General features: G+C 44.8%; 1 protein-coding gene across 1 annotated transcript in view; it reads left to right on the plus strand.

Moving 5' to 3' along the window:
- Nucleotides 1–22,183, plus strand: part of LOC105714166 (guanylate cyclase 2G-like) — a 37,006-nt gene that overhangs the window by 9,491 nt on the left and 5,332 nt on the right. The window contains 9 exon segments of the mRNA XM_064373625.1: nt 2,229–2,364; nt 3,760–3,869; nt 6,313–6,452; nt 9,620–9,724; nt 10,244–10,315; nt 11,442–11,532; nt 16,389–16,572; nt 19,036–19,176; nt 20,025–20,217. Of these exon segments, the coding sequence (XP_064229695.1) occupies nt 2,229–2,364; nt 3,760–3,869; nt 6,313–6,452; nt 9,620–9,724; nt 10,244–10,315; nt 11,442–11,532; nt 16,389–16,572; nt 19,036–19,176; nt 20,025–20,217 (1,172 nt within the window).

Here is a 22,183-nt window from a genome sequence, read left to right on the forward strand (position 1 = left end):
TGGGTTGTAGACTCACTCTTCCTTTCCTGGTGGGGATGAGTATAGGCTGGAGAGTGAACTGCTTTGAAATCACCCTCAGAGCTGACCAACTGCTTTGATCTTTCTTGTTCTAGATTTCTCACTTGTAAGATAGGGATAACACCTGCTACCACATACAGAAATAATAATAGCCGCATCTAAGATCACAAAGCTATTAGATGGTGGAGCCAGGATAAAAAATAAAGCTTGCCTTCTCCAGGGCTCATGTTCTTTGCTGTCCTGTAACATAGGAGTAATGAGAATATGACATGCACCCAGCACATAGTATTTGTCACTAAATAGTAGCTTCTTCTTCTTCTTCCTCTTCCTCTTCTTCTTCTTTTCTTCTCCTTTTCTTTTTTTGAGACAGGGTCTTGCTCTGTCACCCAGATTGGTCTTGAACTCCTGGGCTCAAGGGTGCCTTCCACCTTGGTGCTGGGATCATAGGTGTGAGCCACCGTGCCTGGCCAAATGATCACTATTTTTATCCTTGCTTTGGCTTATCCCTCAATAAATGATGCCTAACATTTGTCTGAAAATTTAAAGACAGCAGTCAAGGCCTGCTCTTTGGAGTTTTCATAGAAGCAGGTCATGTTTACCCTATTAATACCTTTTGCAAGTGGAAATATTCACCTACTTCTATCTCTCCTTTCAGACCCTAAAGCGTTTGCTTAAAAGAGGTAGGGGTTCCAAGGGGAGGATCCTTCTTTCTGCTCTCAGTTTAATCCCCTCTGCCAGACCAATTCATTTCCTCTTTCCTGTTGTTTTAGGAATTCTTCATGCTGGAATGAGGGGAGAGTGTGAAGAGCAGTGAGGCCCTTTAAGAGCCTGAGTCATCCCACTTTGGTTCTGGGGCCTGTTGACCCCTTTCAGGGACTCATGACCAAAGGGCCCTCCTCACCCCTTCCCAATTGGCTTCTGTTCCCTTATGGGCTGCAGGGCAGACCTTGGCAGAATTGGAGTATTTGTCTCTGCTTCCGGTGTTCCTTTCTGCCACATGGTGGCATCCATTCCACTGGCCAGTACTGAAGGGCTTTTGCACCATTTCAGAAGGAAAGTGTCCTCCAGGAGGCCAAGTTAGGGAGCAGGCCCCCTACCCCCACGGGCTTTGGCTCAGTGAACACAATGCACACTGAAACCAGCGGTCCTGGTTGTTGCAGGAGCTCTGGCCTTTCCCGTGCAAACCTCGGGAAGGTGCTGTGCTTAATACCCACATACGGGATGCCCACACGTGTGTACGCTGAAAGGCAGTGTGGCCTGCTGGAAAGAACATGGCACTTGGGGCCCAATAGACCTGGGTTTGAGTACCAGCTGCGCCGCTTCCTGGCCCTGGAAGGAAGAACTGAAGAGTTCATGCCTCTAAGCTTTGCCTATTGGGAGCAGATTATGGTGCCCCCTCTGAAGGGAACTGGGATTAGACATGGGAAGTCAACACCACCTGCGGTGCCTGGCACTTATTAGGTGCCTTATAAGCAGTAATTTTGTGTCCTGTCCCCAGTGGGACAAAATCAGCAACAGGTCCTCTGTCAGAGCCTATGCACTAGTTTGGGGTGTGAAGGAGCTGTGCTTCAAGTGAAGCTGTGCTTTGAAGATCTCTGATGCATTCCTTCAGGAGTGGAGTTAAGCACATCCTAAGAAAGAACAAAGAGCACAGCAGGCCAGGACTGAGCACCCTGCAAAGCCTCTGCACCAAGACCAGGAGGGAAGGGTCTGCCCTGAGAACAGATTGCAAACTTGTGCCCTAGGGCCTGGCAGCATGAAGACATGAAGTGGGTGGGGTCAGGGGAGGAAGATGGGAGGAACTGGAGGAAGCAGCTGTCCCTCAGCCCCAGACAACTGCTGCCATGATGTCACATCTGATTGTTCAAGGGAAGCACAAATCTGAGGTTTTAAGTGAAATTAACTGGAAATAAACTTTTTTTGTTGTTTTTTAAGTGCTGGATGGGCCTCCCCAGTGTGGACCTAAGAAAATACATCTGCCTGCCCACTGTGGCCCTTCAACCCTACCAGGATGCCATCTCTGAACTATCTTCTTCCCTTTGCTCGTCCCCGTTGACCTTGTCTCAGTGTCCCTGAAATGGCAAAAACCCTGCCTGGTTTTTCACGGCTGTTGGGGAAGGGGATTCTGCTGATTTGGGTTGAGGCAGGCTGGCATTTTGAGCCACGTGTTCCTCTTCCTCTCCTGACTTTGTACAATCTCTTCTTTCTAGGAATCACCGGCCCTGTGTTTGTGGGTGCCCAGGGAGAAAGGCACATGGATTACTCTGTCTATGCCCTACAGAATTCTGAAAATGAGTCCCTTTTTCTTCCTTTTCTTCATTATAACAGTGATCAGAAAGTAATCAGGTACCGGCAGGACATTTCTGCAATTGTAGGTTGTGCTACAGAAAGAGATGTAGGAAGAGGAGGGCCCTGGGAAGGCCAGTTTGGGATCCAGTCCCTAGAATCCCCCAAGTAGCCTGGTGCTCTAGGAACTCATGAAGATAGACTTTGGGCCTTTAAGATGACTCTTTTCCCTTGACTGAGGATATGGCTTGACGGTGTCAGATTTCAGTGTAGAACAGAGAGCTCACTAACTGTGCCTCCTCCAGGGTCCGGTTCCCCTCTGATGTTCCAACCAGTGGTCCCACTGGCCATGGTCTAGGGGAGAGGCCCTGGGCCCCGAGGGGGTGGTGGAGCACAGTGTCCCCTACGGGGATGCGTTTGCAGTCCCTGAAATGGCTCACCTAGACAGCCTGACTCCCAGACACATGTGGACACCAGCAACCAGAACCCAGGAATACCTGGGAAAAATTGAAAAAACAAAAAAGAAAAAAACAAACAAAAAAACCCTTTGTTTTTCTTCTTTCAGCTATACATCAATGAGAAAACTAAAAGGAAACCTAAAATGTAATTCAATTTCCAATCACTCCCACTGCCACTACCTCCAATCCAGATTCACCTTGAGGCTTTTTATTTTTATTTTTAGACAGTCTCACTCTGTTACCCCAGCTGGAGTGCAATGGTACAATCTCGGCTCACCACAACCACCACCTCCTGGGTTCAAGCGATTCTCCTGCCTCAGCCTCCTGAGTAGCTGGTATTATAGGCGTGCACCACTGCACCCGGCTAATTTTTGTATTTTTAGTAGAGACAGGGTTTCGCCATGTTGGCCAGGCTGGTCTTGAACTCCTGACCTCACCTGATCCACCCACCTTGGCCTCCCAAAGTGCTGGGATTATAGGCATGAGCCATCGCACCTGGCCAACTTGAGGCTTTTTTCTCCCCTTCTCTTATGGAATTTTAATGGACCAAAATGGGCCAGGAAACAAAGTAACCATGGCAAACTGGCTCCTTAGTATTGTAGGAACAAGCACACTCCACACAGGAGATGTTTCGTGGTGTGAAATGTCAAGCTGCTATATAGTAAGATTTGTCTATGTCAAACACGGGCGAAAGTCCCAGCCACATTGACTTGGCATGCCATCTTTTAAACCAAAAGAGACACGGTTTCAGTGGAAAGATTGAGGAAGCTATTTTAACGACAAAAAGACATTGCCTTCCTTGAATGAGTTTACCTGAAGGCTGGATTTGAAGAGTCTAGATGAGTTGGGCAAACTGGACAGGTCTGTAGACGTTTGAATTGGATACCAAAGCTTGAGTTTTGCAAATAACATGAATTTTTCGGTCATCTCTGCTGTACATGAGGTAGAGTCAAATAGAATAAACCGAGCTGACGCTGACTTTTATTTTCTTTTAAAGACCCACAGAGTATTTCTCCAATATTACTTGGCCCCATGGCTCCCTTCCTGAAGACAGACCTGGCTGTGGATTTTATAATGAGCTCTGTGAAACTGAGCCTGCTTTTACAGGTAAGTATGGCTGCTTGGAAAAGGTAGTAGAAAAGACTCTCTATAGCAAGGGCTCTCCATGGCAGGCAGCACTGCTGTCATTTTGGGCCAGATCATTTTTGTGTATGGGGAGGCTGGTGTTTTGAGCTATGTTTTTCTGTGTATTATAAGATGTTTAGCAGCATCCGTGGCCTCTACCTACAGATACTTGTAGCAATCCTCTAGTTAGAACAACGAAAAATGTCTCCAGACATTGCCAAACATCCCCCAGGAGCCAACATCACCTGCCTCCCCTGTGGAGAACCACTGCTCTAAGGGAACCTGGCTCCTGAGGTTTGAGTCTCAGGAACTTCATCTCTAGGGAGGTTGAAAGAGTCAGAGCAGGGGAGTGTACCCCAGTGGTGAGGAGCCCAGCCCTGGAGTTAGATGGTTCATGCCTGGAGAACAACCCTAAGTAGAACACACTGTTAAATGTTTAATAAACACTGGTGGTAGAGTCAGAAGCCATCATTATTATTTCTCTGCAGTGGAAGTTTCTATACACAGGGGGAGGTGAATTGCAATGGGAACTAGGGTGGTAGTCAGGGAAGAATTCCTGGAAGGGACAAGTCAGAGTGGACTTCGTGTGTCCTACCCCAGACCTATGGGAGGAGAGCCTTCAAGGAGCCTGCCTGGCAGGGCCCGACTGGGCAGAAATGTACTTGCTACTAATCTAGGGCAAGGCCTGGGTAATATGCCTCTACCCTCCAGGCATGCCTGCTGTGGTTTTCACAATGATGATCCTGATTCCTGTCTTGGGAGCTGCCATCGCAGGTCTGATTTTAAGGATACAGAGGGGAAAACTGCAGAGGCAAAACAAGACATCTGGTGCTAAATCGATTTTGACGAGATCACTATTCTTCCCCAGAACAAGGTGAGGCCACGTGTAACCCAGACGTCCCTTTTCCTGGTTACTGCTGGAGATTTGTGGAAGGACCTCATCTAGAAGCTTCTAAGAGCAAGAAGCTGACTAATTTATAAAGTGAGCACTTCATGAAGAGTCTCCAGGCCTGAGTTCTGGTTCTAGGCCTCCCACTTGCTTGCTGAATCTGAGAATGACATTTTACCTCCCCAAGACTCAGTTTCTAAATACTCACAAATGATTGACAGTCTCTAAATTTCCCTTTGCTCTGTTACTCTGTGGGTAAAAACTGTAGATGCTGTTCAGGTATTAAAGTTGTCTCCTTGGGAGGATTTATTTTATTTTTTATTTTTATTTTTTTGAGAAGGAGTTTCGCTCTTGTTGCCCTGACTGGAGTGCAATGGCATGATCTCGGCTCACTGCAAACTCTGCCTCCCAAGTTCAAGTGATTCTCCTGCCTCAGCCCCCTGGAAGCTGGTATTACAGGTGCCCGCCACCAGGCCCTTTTTTTTAGTAGAGATGGGGTTTCACCATGTTGGTCAGGCTGGTCTCGAACTCCTGACCTCAGGTGATTCACCTGCCTCAGCCTCCCAAAGTGCTGGGATTACAGGTGTGAGCCATGGCACCCAGTCGGATTTAGTTATTTTCAAAACCACATTAACCCATTTAATCAATTGATGACTGATACAAAAGTGTCCATTTGCTTGACAAGCACCTGACCATCAACTACAGGCCAAGCATCATACAAAGCATGGGGATATCCTTCAAATGACATGCCTCCACAGGGAGGCAAGTGTCAGAGGTGTCTCCACGGTGAGACAAAAGCCCTGCAGATGGAGGGACTGAAGGTCTCAGCATCTGGAAGGCTTTGGAGAGGAGGTGACATTTGAAAAGGTATAGGTCTGCAAGTGGTGAAAAAGAGTGAAGTCACACAGGGTGTAATGAGAAGTGGGATGCTCGGGGCTGGGAATCTTGGCTGGTACCAAGTCAGGGAGGCTTCAACATGCTAAGAGCAGGTGACTGGGATTCATTAGTAACTCAGCTCCAAATGTCCCTGGGGATTCGGAACCTTACTCTTCCCTCTTCCACCAAAGCAGCTCTGCTTTGATCAACCTCATTTCTACTTTAGGGTTCCAGGTAAGATTCTCCTTGAAAACAGGATTCCTGTGCTTAGAAGGTGCTCTCTAGGTGTTGAGAAGTACTGAGGGTGTTAAACAGAGAGACAACCTGCTTAGATGTTCTTTAAGAAAATGACGCTAACCCCAGGCTACACATCTAATTAAGTGCCACAGCCAGATCTTGAATCTGGGCAGACTGACCTCAGAGCCTTCCCTCTTAACCTATACCTCTGTGGTGGTACAGATGCCATACAGAGTGTGGATGATGGGGCGGTGCCATCCTAGAGTGATGCAGGTAGCAGGTCAGAAAGATCAGGGTCCAAATCCTGACTCTCTTATTATTAACTGTCTGATCTCGGCACTCAGCTTCCTCATCTTTAGAATGAATTCCCTTCAGTACTTGGTCTTGCTACTGAGAGTGACCAAATCATTTCCTGTTTTATAGCCATCCCAGAGAGAGGCACACACGTGTCAAGGGGCAACGACAGTAACTCACCTAGTGTGATGATTTCTGAGGACCTCAGCTCTTTTGTCAAGAACCAGCAGAGGGAAGAGCTCTTCTATGCCCCAGTAGGGCTTTATCAGGTATTTCTGAGGCCAGGTGGCTGCCTGTAGGTCTTAATGTGTATCTCTGTCCTGTTCTCTGCATCCTTTCTGCCAGGTGGGACATTCTGAATAGGATAACATTCTCCAAGCAAAAGCCAGGGTGGTCTTGTGACTCTAGACTGGCGCTTCCCAAACGTTAATGTGCATACGGATCACCTGGGGCTCTTATTAAAATGCAGATGCTGGGTCAGTAGGTCTGGTGTGGAGCCCAAGAGCCTGCATTTTAAAGAATCTTTATGTGATTCCCAAGCTGGCTTCTAGTTAGCCTTAGCTCTGTCCAATACAACCTTCTGTGATGACGGAAATGTCACAAATCTGCACTGTCCAATAAGGTGGCCACCAGCTTCCTGTGGCTACTGAACGTTACTGTGCCTGGGCAACTGAATTTTAAATTTTATTTCATTTTAATTAATGATAATTTAAATAGCCCCACGTAGCTAGTGGCTCCTATAATGGGCAGTGCAGTCCTAGAGTGGGGATGATTTCATCCTTGCTACTTTGGCGTGAATGAATCAGTCGTGGGGGCTGGTGCTTCTACCATGTAGACAGTGGCTGCTGCTGCAGCCTGGAACGGAATTCCCGCTTGTTCTCTCTCACCCTCCCTCCCACACCCAGACCTTGATTGCTGCCTGCACTTAGCAGTCCTTCCCAAATTCAAGTCCCCCTGGGGGAAATGTATGTACAAAATTGTATTTCTTCTTTAAAATGGGGGTCCCAGAGAGTAAGGGCAGAAAGCTCTGAGCAAGGGAAGAATTATTCATTGCTCTAAATTGGGGTTAGAAAAGACTAGAGCAAAATCATTCTCTATGCAACAAAACTTGATTTTTTAAATGTTTGCTTACTTGAGTTTTCAAACTACAAAAACCTCCCGGGATATGACCAGATACCTTAGAGACCACCATCCATATAAAACTCTATGTGGTGCTCACCGGCCACTTAAAGAAGTAGCAACACATAGAATATCACTGTCTGATTGAACCTCCGAAAATGTCTCCTCTCCCCTCTGTCAAACACCATCGAGGGATTTCCCAGTTCTGTTGCCTGCATGATAGTGCCCAAACTCTTTAATTAAGGACTCAAATCTCTTGGCTCCCTAGTCCCTACCTATTTTTCTAATCATTTTCCCCCTGGCTTAAATCCTGTGCTCATTCAATTGGTCTTGCCGATTTTGCTACGTGTATTTCACCTTCCGACAACGTCACCTCTTCCACCCAACAACCCATGTGAAACCTTCTTATCCTTCTTGGTTCAGCTTAAACATCACCTCTTCCAAGAATCCTTTTCTTCATCCCACAGGCATTCCTTCCCCTACAGCACTCCCATCACAGCCCTGAGTCCTTTGCAATTGTCCTCATACTAAACGTGAAAGGTCTTGGGTTTATATTTACGTCTCTTGTGCCCAGATTCTATGCCTTCTTCTCTCCAGCTCTTACCACATTATGATATGTTTTCATGGTGACTAAGTGACTCTCTAAAAGCAGACTCCCTAGGCAATACAAATAAAATATGCCATTTACTGAAAATTTAATATGTGCCAGACCTTGAGTTACCAGTGGTCAGTATTTTAACTGATTTAATGCTCAGAACAACCTTATGAGATTGGTGTGTTAAAAAAAAAAACAACTTTTATTTTAGGTTTGGTGTTATTTTTAATCCCATTTTACAGATGAGAAAATAAAGGATTGGAGAAGTTAAAAACAACTCAAGATTGTTCGGGTAGTAAGTGATAGCACTGGGCTTCGAATAAGGCAGCTGACTCCAAACCTACGCTTATCACTGTAACTCATGATTTCCTCTGAATATAACGGGACATTATTGTATAATAGAAAGCATAGAGTCTTGGAGTCAAATTTTCAAGCTCTGGCTGTACCACCTACAAATGTGCAACTTGGGCAAGTTACATAACTTCGGCAATCTCATCTGGAAATGGTCTAACCATACTGACCTCGCAGGGCTGTGATGCCAGTTAAAGGAGATCTTACGTGCTGAGCAGCTAGCTCAGTGCCTGGCCACGCACAGAGCCACCAAAGGGGTTGATTTGGATAGTGAGGGGCTTGCTGATTGGCTCCTTGGTGGATTTCTTCCCAGTCTTCTTGCTCCCCTCTCTAGCCCTAAGTGGAGCGTTTTCCAGTTCATTCTGAATTAGGAACATTCTACTTTTTCTCCGATTCCAGGGAAACTACGTGGCTATCCTGGTCCCAAAGGAGCAGAGATGGGAGGCTGCTTCCCTTAACGTGACCCACCTCTTCCCCCGGCTTGAATCTCAGGCTTTGAATCTCAGACCACTGGCATCTCCCTCTCCTACCTCTGTTTTTTACCCCTTCATTCTTCCTGGCCTTGATTCTGGCCCTTCATCTTCTGTGTCTGGGATGGCTGCTTGCCTACCTACCAACCTTGAACCTGGTCCTTAGAGGGAGTCAGGTTCATGAGTCTGACTTCCTGCTCCTTCTCTGTGACCTGTTGTGGACCCCACACTGGCACTGACAGCTGTAAGCAGGAAAGCAGGGCTGAGTCCATTTACTGTGATGTGATTGAGTTAATCCCCATGGCTGAGATTAGACATTGATCATTCCTCTGATTTATTTGCTGGAGGCAGACTTCCTGGGTTTACCTCCCAGCTCTGCTACTTTTTTTTTTTTGTGAGATGGAGTCTTGCTCTGTTGCCTGGCTGGAGTACAATGGCATGATCTCAGCTCACTGCAACCTCTACCTCCTGGGTTCAAGAGATTCTTCTGCTTCAGCCTCCCAAGTAGCTGGGATTACAGGTGCACGCCACCATGCCCAACTAATTTCTGTATTTTTAGTAGAGACAGCATGTTACCATATTGGCCAGGCCAGTCTTGAACTCCTGACCTCATGATCCACCCGCCTCAGCCTCCCAGAGTGCTGGGATTACAGATGTGAGCCACTGTGCTTGGCTAGCCACTGTGCCCAGCCCCAGCTCTACCACTTATAGGCATGATCTTCAAGTTACTTTACCTTCCCTTTCAGCACCAATTCCCTCATCTGTAAAATGATATCTGTAGTAATTCTTATTTCACAAGGTCTTTGTAGGAATTGACTGAAAATATGCAAAGCACATAGCATGGTCCTGGGCATACAGACATGCTCTATACATGAGCTATTGTAACCATGATTATTTCCAGATGTATGAATTAAGGCACAAGAACATTGTTTCTTTCTTTGGTATTTGCACCGAACCACCTAACATCTGTATTGTCACCCAGTATTGCAAAAAAGGAAGTCTTAAGGTAAGCAAAACAGTAAAATCCACCTTCGGTCTGATTACTGATAGATAATAAGGAAGTTTCTCTGTGCCCTCTGCTATTCATCCAAGGGCAGCTCCTCTCTGGTCTAATTGCAAGACCTAAATTACCTTGTCAGGCTACCTTCTGGGAATCAAATTAGCCAAGTGTCTGGTTTATTTTGTCTTGGGGGGAAACTGAGCTTGGTTTCTTCTCTTAAGATGTCATGGCTACTCTTGAACTGTGTTCCTGGGCCCATCCTACTATGGAATGTAATGACGGCTTTACGTCAGGAACTAGGAAGTGTTTGCAAAACTCAAGACTGCATAAATTCTCAATATTGAGTCAGGTTATGGCATATCCTCAGAATATTTCCCGTTATTAGGTTTAATGTCTCCTGCCTCACACTGTATTAGCACTGGCCAAAAATACAAGCTATATTAGAGTCAAATCTGTTCAATCGTTAAAACTCACTGTGCTTCAGGTTGAGTCACTAGGAATCTTCTGAATAACTGTGTTTTTCAGGATGTTTTGAGAAACTCGGATTACGAAATGGATTGGATATTCAAACTTTCATTTGCATATGACATAGTCAGTGTGAGTATAACATAAACTTATCAAAAAATAAATATGATAGTGTTTTTGAGTTGCTCTGTCTCTAATTAAACTGCGATTTTTCTTGAAGATGTTGGCCCTCTTCAGATCTCCTCTTCAAAGTGATTCCAGCTCTAAAATCTATCACTTCTATTCAATTTTCCTTTCTTTTCTTTTTCCCCGATTGCAAATAAATATATAGAGAGGAAAGTATTTTACGCCAAAGTTGGAATGAATGCTAAGCTTGCCCAATGAGAAAAGAGCAGCGTATTTACATTGCCGTGTAGCGCTTTCTATCTCAAAGAGAATCTCATCACTAGATTGTAAATTGGATGGGGAAGATGATTCCTGATATTCTTTCCTGCTCTCTAGCTCCTAATATCTTTCCCTAGGAAATGGGGATGACACATTAACCACAAAGCTGCTGACCTAAAAGGTGGGCCAGAGATGCTGATCTGAGGAGGTAGAATCTTTGCTTTGGCACAGGGTACCGTGGTGGCTACAAAAAGAAGGAAATAATAGTAACAGCTAAAATATATATAGTGCCTACTTTGGGCCAGGCACTTTCCAGTATCATGTAGATATTAATTTGTTGAATTCTTACAAAAATGTAGGGTAGATCTATTGTTATTTCTATTTTACAGATTAAAAAACACAAAGCACAGAAAGTTCACATGACCTTCCCGAAGTCTCATAGCTATGAAATGGTGGAGTTAGGATTCAAACCCAGCCATTTTCAAGTCCTACACCCTTAACCACTGTTCCATACTGTCTCTCAGTGGGAAGCACTAGAGCTTGCTTTTGTGTTTTGTCACAGGGAGAAGCCAGTCAGTGTCACATCTAGAAGCCCATTAGGGGCTGGGGAGAGATCATTCAGAGGGAGTTAAAGAGAGACCAATTCCTGCCTGTTGCCAGGAATGCAATGGAAATGCCGAGAGGTGGCAGCCAGATCCAAAGCCCAAGATGACACTGTCTTGAAGGGCCATGCCCTAGGCATGCAGCTGGTGATGAGGGATGGAGCGGGCAGGCATGGGAGGAGATTAGCTGTGGGGCGAGCCATGTCAGTACGGACCAGCATCCTGAGGCTGCCCTCTCCCACCTGCGCTAAATCCAGCTGTTCTTTCTTAAGCTTGTTGCCTATACTTTTACCACCAGAAGGGACAAAGCCAATGACCTGGATGTCAGTCGGGTGAGGAAACCTCTCAGTCCTGGGCAGCACAGTGAAGGACGGGGTCCACTGCTAGTCAATAGCCCAACCATCAACCAACTGACAGACTCCTTTGGGGAAGACTTGCCTGGGTGCTGAGAGGGCAAAAATAATGAAACACAAGCTCTGCCCTCCTAGAGTAATGGCCCATTGACTTATTGAGTGACTTTGCCAGGTCACTTCCTCTCTCTAGACCTCGACCTCCACGTAGGTGAAATGAATAAGGTTGGCCCAGTTGAAGTCTAAGGATTTTTCAATAAGGATTTTATTGCTTTTTGTTTCTAGGGAGTTGAGTCCCACAGCTCTGTGAGACTTTGATTTTCTAGGCTTTCATAGGAAGCCAGCAGGTTGTTATCAAGCAAAGTCAATAAACAGAAGTGTCTCTATGATTGCGTCTCCACGGGCAACCCTGGACCACCACTGTTATTATTTCATTAAAATTTTGTTGAGCGTTTGTTAAGAGTGTATCCTACTCTGGTCACTTTTGTAGGAAGACAGGACTTGTTTCCAGCTTTGAATGGCTTAAAATCTAGCTAGAGAGAGAAAGAAAAAAAAAAAACAGTCTGAAGATGTACATATAAAAATCTTTAAGTGGCAGTGGTTATAAACTGGGAGGATGTGACGTGGTGTCTTTTCCTACCCTAGGATCTTCTCTCCTTCCCTTCACCCACTTTTCCCTTCCCTTCCCACCAAGCACAGGGAAGGATTCTGGACTCCAATTATCTGCCTCCTGCCCCAATCAAAACAGCTGACATCATTTATATTGAAGTGAAGAGTAAGCTAGTCAGTAAGTTCTCACCAAGCCATGAATGACTAATAGATTTAACCTTTTTAGTGTAGGCATCAGATTTCAAGAAGCATTAAGCCACAGGTTTCTCTGGAAAAACACCATGGCAGGTAAGCATGAGGCTTTGAAGGGGAAGAGCTCCCTGGTGGTTGTCACCTACTCTAGCTCACTCAGTCTACCCTCTACTCTGTGCCAAGAGAACAGAGGACAGCTTGGCATTTGGCTTTGGAAGGATCATTACCTCCTGAGACAGAGTGTGCACATTCTGGAATTATGTAGGGTCACTGATAACACAATAGGCTAGGTCAAGGCACAGGTAGGCCTTCTGAGTTAATTACTCTGCCAATGTTCTTTGAAAGAGGACTGTGAGTAGTGAACATTCACTGTCCTCTTAGAGCTTTGCCATGGGTCTGGGCATTGGGCCAAGCTCCTTAGGGGCAATTGTACTTTTCAAACAAGTCTCTCGATGTCTATTTGATCAGCACCTCCTCTGTGTCAGGTACCAGAGAGACTCTAAAATGCCATAGACATTTCAAGGCAACAAACATATATTGACTGAGCACCTAATTTGGATCAGGGCTGATTCTGGGCGTAAGAGGCACAGACAAATAAGACTCATTGTCCTGTCCCCAAAAAGTTCAACCGAGTTGGGCAAGCCTGGGAAGGAGTTTGGAGAGTATAATACTCTTCTTGAGTTACAAATAGGCCTTCATGTCTAAGTAAGAGAAGTCTTGATGGATTAAGAGGATGAAGGACAGTTCAGCATAGAAGTTGTCTTTGGGGTTTGAACCCTGACTCTGCCACCTACTGTCCAGGTGACCTTAACCATCCTGGGCCTCAGAGTGTGTAAAGATAACATCATTACCTGCCTCATAGGGCTGTATGAGGACTAATATATGTAAAATGCTTAGTGCCATGCCCTCCCTGTAACAGGCATCCAGTAAAAGTTGATTGTTAGTAGTAGCAGTAAGATAACTGAGATCACAGATAATTCTATTACTGGTACTAAAAGAAGTACATTTTTGGGCCAGGTGCGGTGGCTCACGCCTGTAATCCCAGCACTCTGGGAGGCTGAGGCGGGTGGATCTCGAGGTCAAGAGTTCAAGACCAGATTGGTCAACATAGTGAAACCCCGTCTCTACTAAACATGCAAAAAAGTAGCAGGGCATGGTGGCGCATGCCTGTAATCCCAGCTACTCAGGAGGCTGAGGCAGGAGAATCACTTGAACCCAGGAGGTGGAAGTTTGCAGTGAGCTGAGATCACACCATTGCACTCCAGCCTGGGTGACAGGGCGAGACTCCATCTCAAAAAAAAAGTACATTTTCTTACTTTAATTTCCTCAACACTCCTATGGGATAAGTCTGCACTATTTGAATGTGATAGCCACCAGCCGCATGTGGATAATGAGCACTGGAATTGTAGATAGTTGATTTTGAGAAGTGCTATAAAGTTCATACTGGGTTTTGTAAACTTAGCCAAAAAAAAAAAAACTTACTGATATATTCATATTGATTATTTGCTGAAAAAAGATTTTTCAATACATTGGGTTAAATAAAACATTATAAAATACATTTCACCTGTTTGATTTATAACAGGGCTGCTAAAAATTTAAAAATACTCATGTGGCTATTGGATATCGAGCTCAATAATTAACAATTAACTCCATTATTGATTCATTTTTAACTTTAATAGTAGTAATATTGGAATAATACCATCTCCATTTCCAAGAGGAAAAATGTGAGGCTTAGTGAGGTGAAGTCGCCTGCCCAGCTGGTAGATGCAGATTGGGAGTTGTATCCAGTCACTGTGTTTGCTCTTCCATGACGCTTCCTCTGTGCTAACTACCAGAGAGTACAGATAGGGGGCCCCGCGGTAGGAGTCCTTTCTGCCACCCAGGAATTTCCAATAGGGCAAGAAATGTAGCTAACAGACAGATGATTGAACTGATACTGGTGGGCTAGGGAAGTCCCCAGATGCTGGTGGGACCTCGACCCCAGCCAGTGTGCAAGCTCTTAACACTGTCGTGAGAAGGAATTCAAGGATAAATCAGAAAATAGTTAAAGTATGGAGATTTACTGCAAGGTGAAAAGTACACACTTAAGATAGGGGAGTGCAGGTGGACTTGAGAGAGTCGTGCAATGGAGTTTGGAGCTTCTTCTACCTTCATGGGTTTCTTTAACCAAGGGGTAGAATATTCACGTGGATTCCTGGAAAAAGGTGGAGCTTTCTGGGAACTGCAGTGCTACCCATTTTTACACCAAATATAGTTATTCCCGGAACTGTGGTAGCACTGGTGGGTGTGTGACCTAGTATGTTAATGAGCTTATAATGAGAAATGAGCCACCACACCCTAGGTCAAATCCAGCACCATGTTGGATCCAGTTGGTCTTAGCCTGCTTGGCTCACATCCTGTTCTTTCCAGGGTCTTATCGGCCCTGAAAATAATAGCTTGTGCAGCTATTTCAATTCCTTTTCACTAGTCATGTGTAACTGCCCTGGAATTTTCTGTTCTCTTGCGGTCACCCTGTGTTATTCCTGCCTCAGAGTTGCCAAAAGTGCATAAAGTTTGAATTTGCTCTCGAAGTCCTATATCATTTTACTGATTCTTTCCTGCATGTCTTAGAGCTAAACGCAGAAAGCAGAAGATGCCATAGTAATTCTTCAGTCACTGCTTTTGAAGCCATCGCTGTCTCGTGTCTCAAATTGTACCTCGTTTGGGAAATAAAACACAATTTCCCAGGGTACTTTTTTTTTTTGAGACAGAATCTCTTTCTGTCCCCCAGGGTGAAGTGTGGTGGTGTGATCTCAGCTCACTGCAACCTCCGCCTCCCAGGTTCAAGCAATTCTCCTGCCTCAGCCTCCTGAGTAGCTGGAACTACAGGTATCTGTCACTACGCCTGGCTAATTTTCATACTTTTAGTAGAGACAAGGTTTCACCATGTTGGCCAGGCTGGTCTTGAACTCCTGACCTCAAGTAATCTTGGCCTCCCAAAGTGCTGAGATTACAAGCATGAGCCACCACACCTGGCTCTTTGAGGGCTTTTTAAGGCACATACTTTCAGAATACTTTTAGGCATTAAACATATACCCTTAAACAAGATGACATTTTATGCACAGTTTTGTAACCTGTGTGTTTTATTATATTAAACTAACAGCCATACATTATTCAGATTTCCTAGTTCTTGCCTAATGTTTTTTCTGTGTCTGAACCCCATCCAGGGTATCACATTCGTCTTCATGTCTCCTTAAGCTTCTCTGGGAAAATTTCTCAGACTTTATTTTTGATGACCTTGACACTCCTGAGGAGTAGTGGTCAGACGTTTTACAGAAGTTCTTTCACGTGGAATTTGTCTGATATGTTTTTCTTGTCTCGTGGTTTGGAGTATATGCGTTTTGAACGATGACGGCACAGGAAAATTGTCCTTTCCATTGATTGTTGCTGTTGACATTGAACTTGATCACTTGGCTGGGGAAGTGTTCGTCAATTTCTCTACCACAAAGTTAATCCTGATTTCTCCCTTCTGTATGTATTCTAGGGAGGGAAATCTCATAAGTGTGAAGCCCATACTTATGAGTGAGGAGTTAGGCCGGGCGTGGTGGCTCACACCTGTAATCCCAATGAAGAAGTGGGAAAAATTAGGTTTACTAAATTGGACAGAGAGGCAGGACATGATGGTAACATTTATTATTTGTTAAAATAGCATTTCTGCAGCATATTATGGAAAAGTTAACAAAATTGCAAGAAGCACGCTTTGGGGGTTTCCAACACAAAGTGCTTATACATTCCTGAAATCATATAGAGATATGCTTCACCTCAAGCACAGTTCTATTTTAAAAATCTTGATTTGAAAACAGATTAATTAGGAGGGTGTTCAGATGTTTTACATTAGAATTGTTCATTTTCCAGGCAGATTCAGGATATTCCTATCAAAATATCCAGGTTTCTTTGGAATTCTAGTCTGTTATATTGATTTAAAAACTTGGTTTACAAACATAAGAGCACGATTACTATTGAAAGTGAAGTGTAGTAAGTGGCACACGGCTTTGATGTTTGGCTGTCTAAACGCAGTATGAATTTCAGAAATCATCAACTGCTTTGAAAGAATCAAAGAGCCTGCAGCAGTCCCACTACGACCTTCCCTGCCCAAGGAGAAGGGCGATGAAAAGATCGTGGCCATGGTGAGGGCATGTTGGGATGAATCTCTGGAGAAAAGACCCAGTTTCTCTTCCATCAAGAAAGCGTTACGAGAGACTAGTCCCAGAGGGTGAGTTAAATGTGCAACAAGCGTTTGTTCTCACTCAGTTAACCATGAGGACTTTAGAGCTGCCAGGTAGGATGGATCATGCATGTAATCCCGGTAGTTTAGGAGGCTAAGGCAGGAGGATCCCTTGAGGCCAGGAGTTCAAGACCAGCCTGGGCAACATGATGAGATTCTGTATCTACAAAAAAACAAAACAAAATAAAATAAAATAAAATAAAATATTTTCCAGGTTTGGTGGTAGTTTTAGTTTCAAGCCTATAGTTTTAGTTTCTTAGGGGGCTGAGAATTGCTTAAGCCCTGGAGGTCAAGGCTGCAGTGAGCTATGATTGTGCCACTACACTCCAACCTGGATGACAGAACAAGCTCCTGTTTCTAAAAAACAAAACAAAAAAAACTATATAGCTGTGATTGGTTCGGTGAGACTCATTCCCTCCCTCCCTCCCTGCCTCCCTCCCTCCCTCCCTCCCTTCCTCCCTCCTTCCCTTCCTTCCTCCCTCCCTTTCTTCCTCCCTGCCTCCCTACCTCCCTCTCTTCCTTCCTTCCTTCTTTCCTCATATATTCACTCAGTGCTTACCACACACAAAGCACTGGACTACATGTTGGTTACAGTGGAGTAAGAAATTCTCCCTTTATTTCATAAATGCTGCAAAAATGGATCAGATATTAATAACTCTACTGCCTTCTTTGTCCATCTCAGACATCACTAATCAATTAATGCCCTCATTTCCAGGGAGTTTTGACATGGCTTCAGAATCTTTTTCATATCAGCATTCCAAGTGTTAGACTAATCAATTTGGACTGGACTATGTGATACAAATTACTCACCACTCCTAGTAGGTATAACTTCAATTATGCAAGCTTCTCCAACAACTTTCTCAATAGTAGCTTCCTATACACCAGCATAATTGTATCATTTTTTGGTGCATGAATTTAGGAAGACACGACCATGTCAGAGGTAGCTTGAGTTGGTAGAAAGAGCCCCAGCCTGGGAGTCAGGTGTCTACTCTTTTTTTTGAGATGAAGTCTCACTCTGTTGCCAGGCTGGAGTGCAGTGGTGCAATCTTGGCTCACTGCAATCTCTGCCTCCTGGGTTCAAGTGATTCTCCAGCCTCAGCCTCCTGAGTAGCTGGGACTATGGGCGCCCACCACCATGCCCAGCTAAATTTTGCAATTTTGGTAGAGAGAGGTTTTCACGTTGGTCAGGATGGTCTCGATCTCCTGACCTTATGATCTTCCCGCCTTGGCCTTCCAAAGTGCTGGGATCACAGGCGTGAGCCACTGTGCCCGGCAGATGTCTACTCTTAATTTGGACCTTCAGCTATGCTTTTTTTTTTTTTTTTAATATTAAACAAAACAATTTTTTTTGACACAGGGTCTTGCTCTGTTACCCAGGCTGGAGTGCAGTGGCGTGATCTTGGCTCACTGCAATCTCTGCCTCCTGGGTTCAAGTGATTCTCATGCCTCAGCCTCCTGAGTAGCTAGGACTGCAGGTATGTGCCACTATTCCTGGCTAATTTTTGCATTTTTAGTAGAGACGGGGTTTCACTATGTTGACCAGGCTGGTCTTGAACTCCTGACCTCAAGTGATCTGCCTGCCTTAGCCTCCCAGAATGCTGGGATTACAGGCGTGAGCCACCACACCTGGCCTCAGCTATACATTCTTAACACAATAGCCCAGTATTCAGCATTTCTCAGCTCAGACATTTAAAATTTTTTTAAATTATTTTAAAAATTAACAAATGAGGCCAAGGCAGGTGGATCACCTGAGGTCAGGAGATTGAGACCAGCCTGACCAGCACGGTGAAACCCTGTCTCTACTAAAAATACAGAAATTAGTCAGGCGTGATGGTGCATGTCTGTAATCCCAGCTACTCAGGAGGCTGAGACAGAAGAATCGCTTGAACCCGGGAGGCAGAGGTTGCAGTGAGCTGAGATTGTGCCACTGCACTCCAGCCTGGGTGACAGAACAAGACCCTATCTCAAAAATAAAATAAAATAAATAAAAATTTAAAAATAAAATTAATAAGTGAAACATTGTTTATATTTGTTATACCATGTGATGTTTCAGCATATGTATACCGTGTGGGATGATTAAATCAAGGCAATTAACCTAATTGTACATCTTAAGTAAGCTTAAGATATATCCTGACTTTTTACTTAGAAAACATAGACCTCAATGTTATGAGGTCCATATGATTATCTTCATTTTCCAAATGAGTAAAGCGAGGCTCAGAGAAATGAAGGAGGCAGCTTAGACTCAGAGGGCTGGTGAAAGGCAGGCTCTGTCCTGTCATGTGACTGTATTGCCATCATCACTTCGTCACTTCCCCAATGTCCATTGGCAACCCTTAACTAGGACACCTTAAAGGCAAGAGATATTTTCCTGGAATGTGTAGTTGGAAGCTGTGTTCCACTGAGGCCCTAAGGGTCTTGGGAGAAAATGTGAATGTCTGGTTTCTTTTAAAGCCATGTGAGCATACTGGCCAGTATGATGAGCAAGCTGAAAGTGTATGCCAATCACCTGGAGGAAGTAGTGCCAGAGAGGACCAGCCAGCTGACCGCAGAGAAAAGGAAGGTGGAGAAGCTTCTGTCCACGATAGTGCCCAGGTATTTGGAAGCACTGGGGCATTCATGAAGCTGTAGCATTGCTATCTAAGCAGCCCCACAAAGAGGGACTATTTCCATGATTACTTTTCTAAGAGGATGTCAGGTTCTTCTAAAAGGGGTCCAGCATTTTTTGCGCAGTTTGGTACACCTGTAAAGGGAGATAGAGGCAAACTCTCCTGAATCCATAGGAGTAGAGGCTGTAGTTGGTCTTTCACGTGGAAGGTGATGGATGCAGCAACAGGAGAGTAGCCACTAGATGGCGCCTTCGTTTCACGAGTCCGACTACTTGCTACCTCGCCGGTATTTGTAGATTCAAAATCTTTGCACGGTGTATAATATGTACCTGTGGCTTGGCATTCAAACATTGCTCCATTTTTGGTTCTGTTTCTACATGTTCACTCTCTCAACACTTTGTGTTTGAAGTATTTGCTGTTAAAATTCCTCTGCACTTCTTGCACGGAAGCGGGGGCAGGGATTTTTAACGAGATTGGTTGACTGAAATAAAACTGATTTGTGGATTGGTGAATGATTATATTCACTTCCACAATTGCACAATCTTTATACTCTAACTCTATAACCAATATACATAAAGAAAATCCTTTTTGTAAAGGCATTATGTGACCCTCTCCCCTAACTCCCCCCAATTTATACCCATCAATTAAAATATCTCTTTAGAGAGAATGCAAGTGGAAAAGTGGATGTTAAAAGAATTCCTCTAGGTAATAATTGTTGTTAACCAAAAGCTTAGCCATTGAAGCAAAAGGACCAATGAGGACAACTTCTCAGGAGTCTGTAGGAGATGAGATAAATAACATCCCATTCAAAAATGATCCTTTCTCTGGTTTCAACTTTATTGGAGAACAGCTCCTAGTTGGCAGGTCCGTGGAACCAGAACGTTTTGAGTCTGTGACAGTCTTTTTCTCTGACACTGTTGGATTCACAAAGCTGTGTTCTCTCAGCTCCCCCTTCCAAGTCATCAAGCTCCTCAATGACCTGTACAGCTTATTCGATCACATCATCACAACTTATGATGTGTATAAGGTGAGACTCCTCATCCTGGCTGTGAGGTCACAGTGCTCCTTGCCAGCTGTCTCCGGGGCATGACTGAGGATGGAACTGACCCCAGACATCAGCCAGGAGGAAGCTCTGTTTCTGTGTATGTCACTTCATGGCAGAAACTCAGTATTTTATTTCCTTTTGCTTTCTTGGAAGAGGTCTTGATTAGTCACAGATGTATGTGCTTGTCAAAAACCACCAGTTTCCTCTGTTTCCTTCCATTATTTTACCTCACAGTAAGCACTTTTTTTTTTTTTTTTTTTTTTTGAGATGGAGTTTTGCTCTTTGTTGCCCAGGCTGGAGTGCAGTGGCTCGATCTCAGCTGACTGCAACTTCCGCCTCCTGGGTTCAAGCAATTCTTCTGCCTCAGCCTCCCAAGTAGTTGGGATTACAGGTACTCGCCACCATGCCTGGCTGATTTTTGTATTTTTAGTAGAGACAGGTTTCACCATGTTGGCCAGGCTGGTCTTGACCTCCTGACCTCAGGTGATCTGCCCTCCCAAAGTGCTGGGATTACAGGCATGAGCCACTTTTTTTTTTTTTTTTTTTTTGAGTTGGAGTCTCACTCTGTTGCCAGGCTGGAGTGCATTGGTGTGATCTCAGCTCACTGAGATCTGCCTCCTAGGTTCAAGCAATTCTCTTGCCTTAGCCTCCCAAGTAGCTGGGACTTCAGGGGTGGGCCACCATGCCCAGCTAATTGTGGCTCCATTTTTGGTTCTCCATTTTGTATTTTTAGTAGAGACGGGGCTTCACCATGTTGGCCAGGATGGTTTTGATCTCCTGACCTCATGATCCACCTGCCTTGGCCTCCCGAAGTGCTGGGATTACAGGCGTGAGCCACTGTTTCCAGACTAAACACTTTTTAAAAAGAGTCACTGACCTTCCACTAGCTAATTCCTTCCCGTCTTTCCTGAATATATTTATTTCCTTCAGATGCTCTTGCTTACTCTCCCCCAAAGGTTGTCCTTGGATCTTGTGTGGGTCTCACTTCGTTGTCCTGATCCTTAGCAATTCAGAGTGAAGAAAGACTTCCAATTTTAGACGATCAGACTCATGGCTAAAAGGAGGACACCAACAATTACCTATCTAATGATACTCTGGGAGCTAGAAGGACATGGTCACCTAGAGTGAAAACCATTTTTGATGGGGAAAACAGAAAAAAAACAGTAGCAATCTGGCTGTTCAGGACTGCTGGGTGGTGGTGGCGATGACGACCGCTTTCTGTGTGTTCTGACTCTTTAGATGGGGTCAGATCACGACTCCAGGGACAGCACCGTGTGCCTGTGCTCATACACACCTGTGAGCAGCCACCAGTGCAGCAGCTCTGACCACAGTCCCAGGGCCCTGCCTCTGTCTGTGGACCTGGGGACAGTGAGGCTGGGGGACAGTGTGGTCAGAAGGTCACATATCTCAGTGATGCATCTTCAACGTTTATCTCCCACTGTTCCCCACAAATGATGCTTCTGTTCGAGGATGAAAGAAAGGACGGTATAGATAACCTTTTTTTTCTTCTTTTTTTGAGATGGAATCTTGTTTTTGTTGCCCAGGCTGGATTGCAATGGCACAATCTTGGCTCACTGCAACCTCTACCTCCTGAGTTCAAGCAATTCTCCTGCCTCAGCCTCCCTAGTAGCTGGGATTACAGGTGCCCACCACCACACCTGGCTAATTTTTTTGTATTTTTAGTAGAGACAGGGTCTCACCATGTTGGCCAGGCTGGTCTCGAACTCCTGGCCTCGTAATTCGCTCACCTCTGCCTCCCAAAGTGCTGGGATTACAGGCGTGAACCACCTCACCCAGCTGATATAGATAACCTTTACGAGCAGATCAACACACACCCAACAAAACCAGAACCTGTCCTGCTTAGGAGGATGTCTTCTGGGATTTTCCTCTTATTACTTTCTCAGTGGTGTTTTGCTTGAGCTCATATTAAAACTTAGTTTGTATTTCT

This window comes from Aotus nancymaae, unplaced genomic scaffold (genome assembly GCF_030222135.1).
Source record: "Aotus nancymaae isolate 86718 unplaced genomic scaffold, 86718_ANA_hifiasm-v0.15.2.pri h1tg000010l, whole genome shotgun sequence".
NCBI classification, from domain to species: Eukaryota; Metazoa; Chordata; class Mammalia; order Primates; family Aotidae; genus Aotus; species Aotus nancymaae.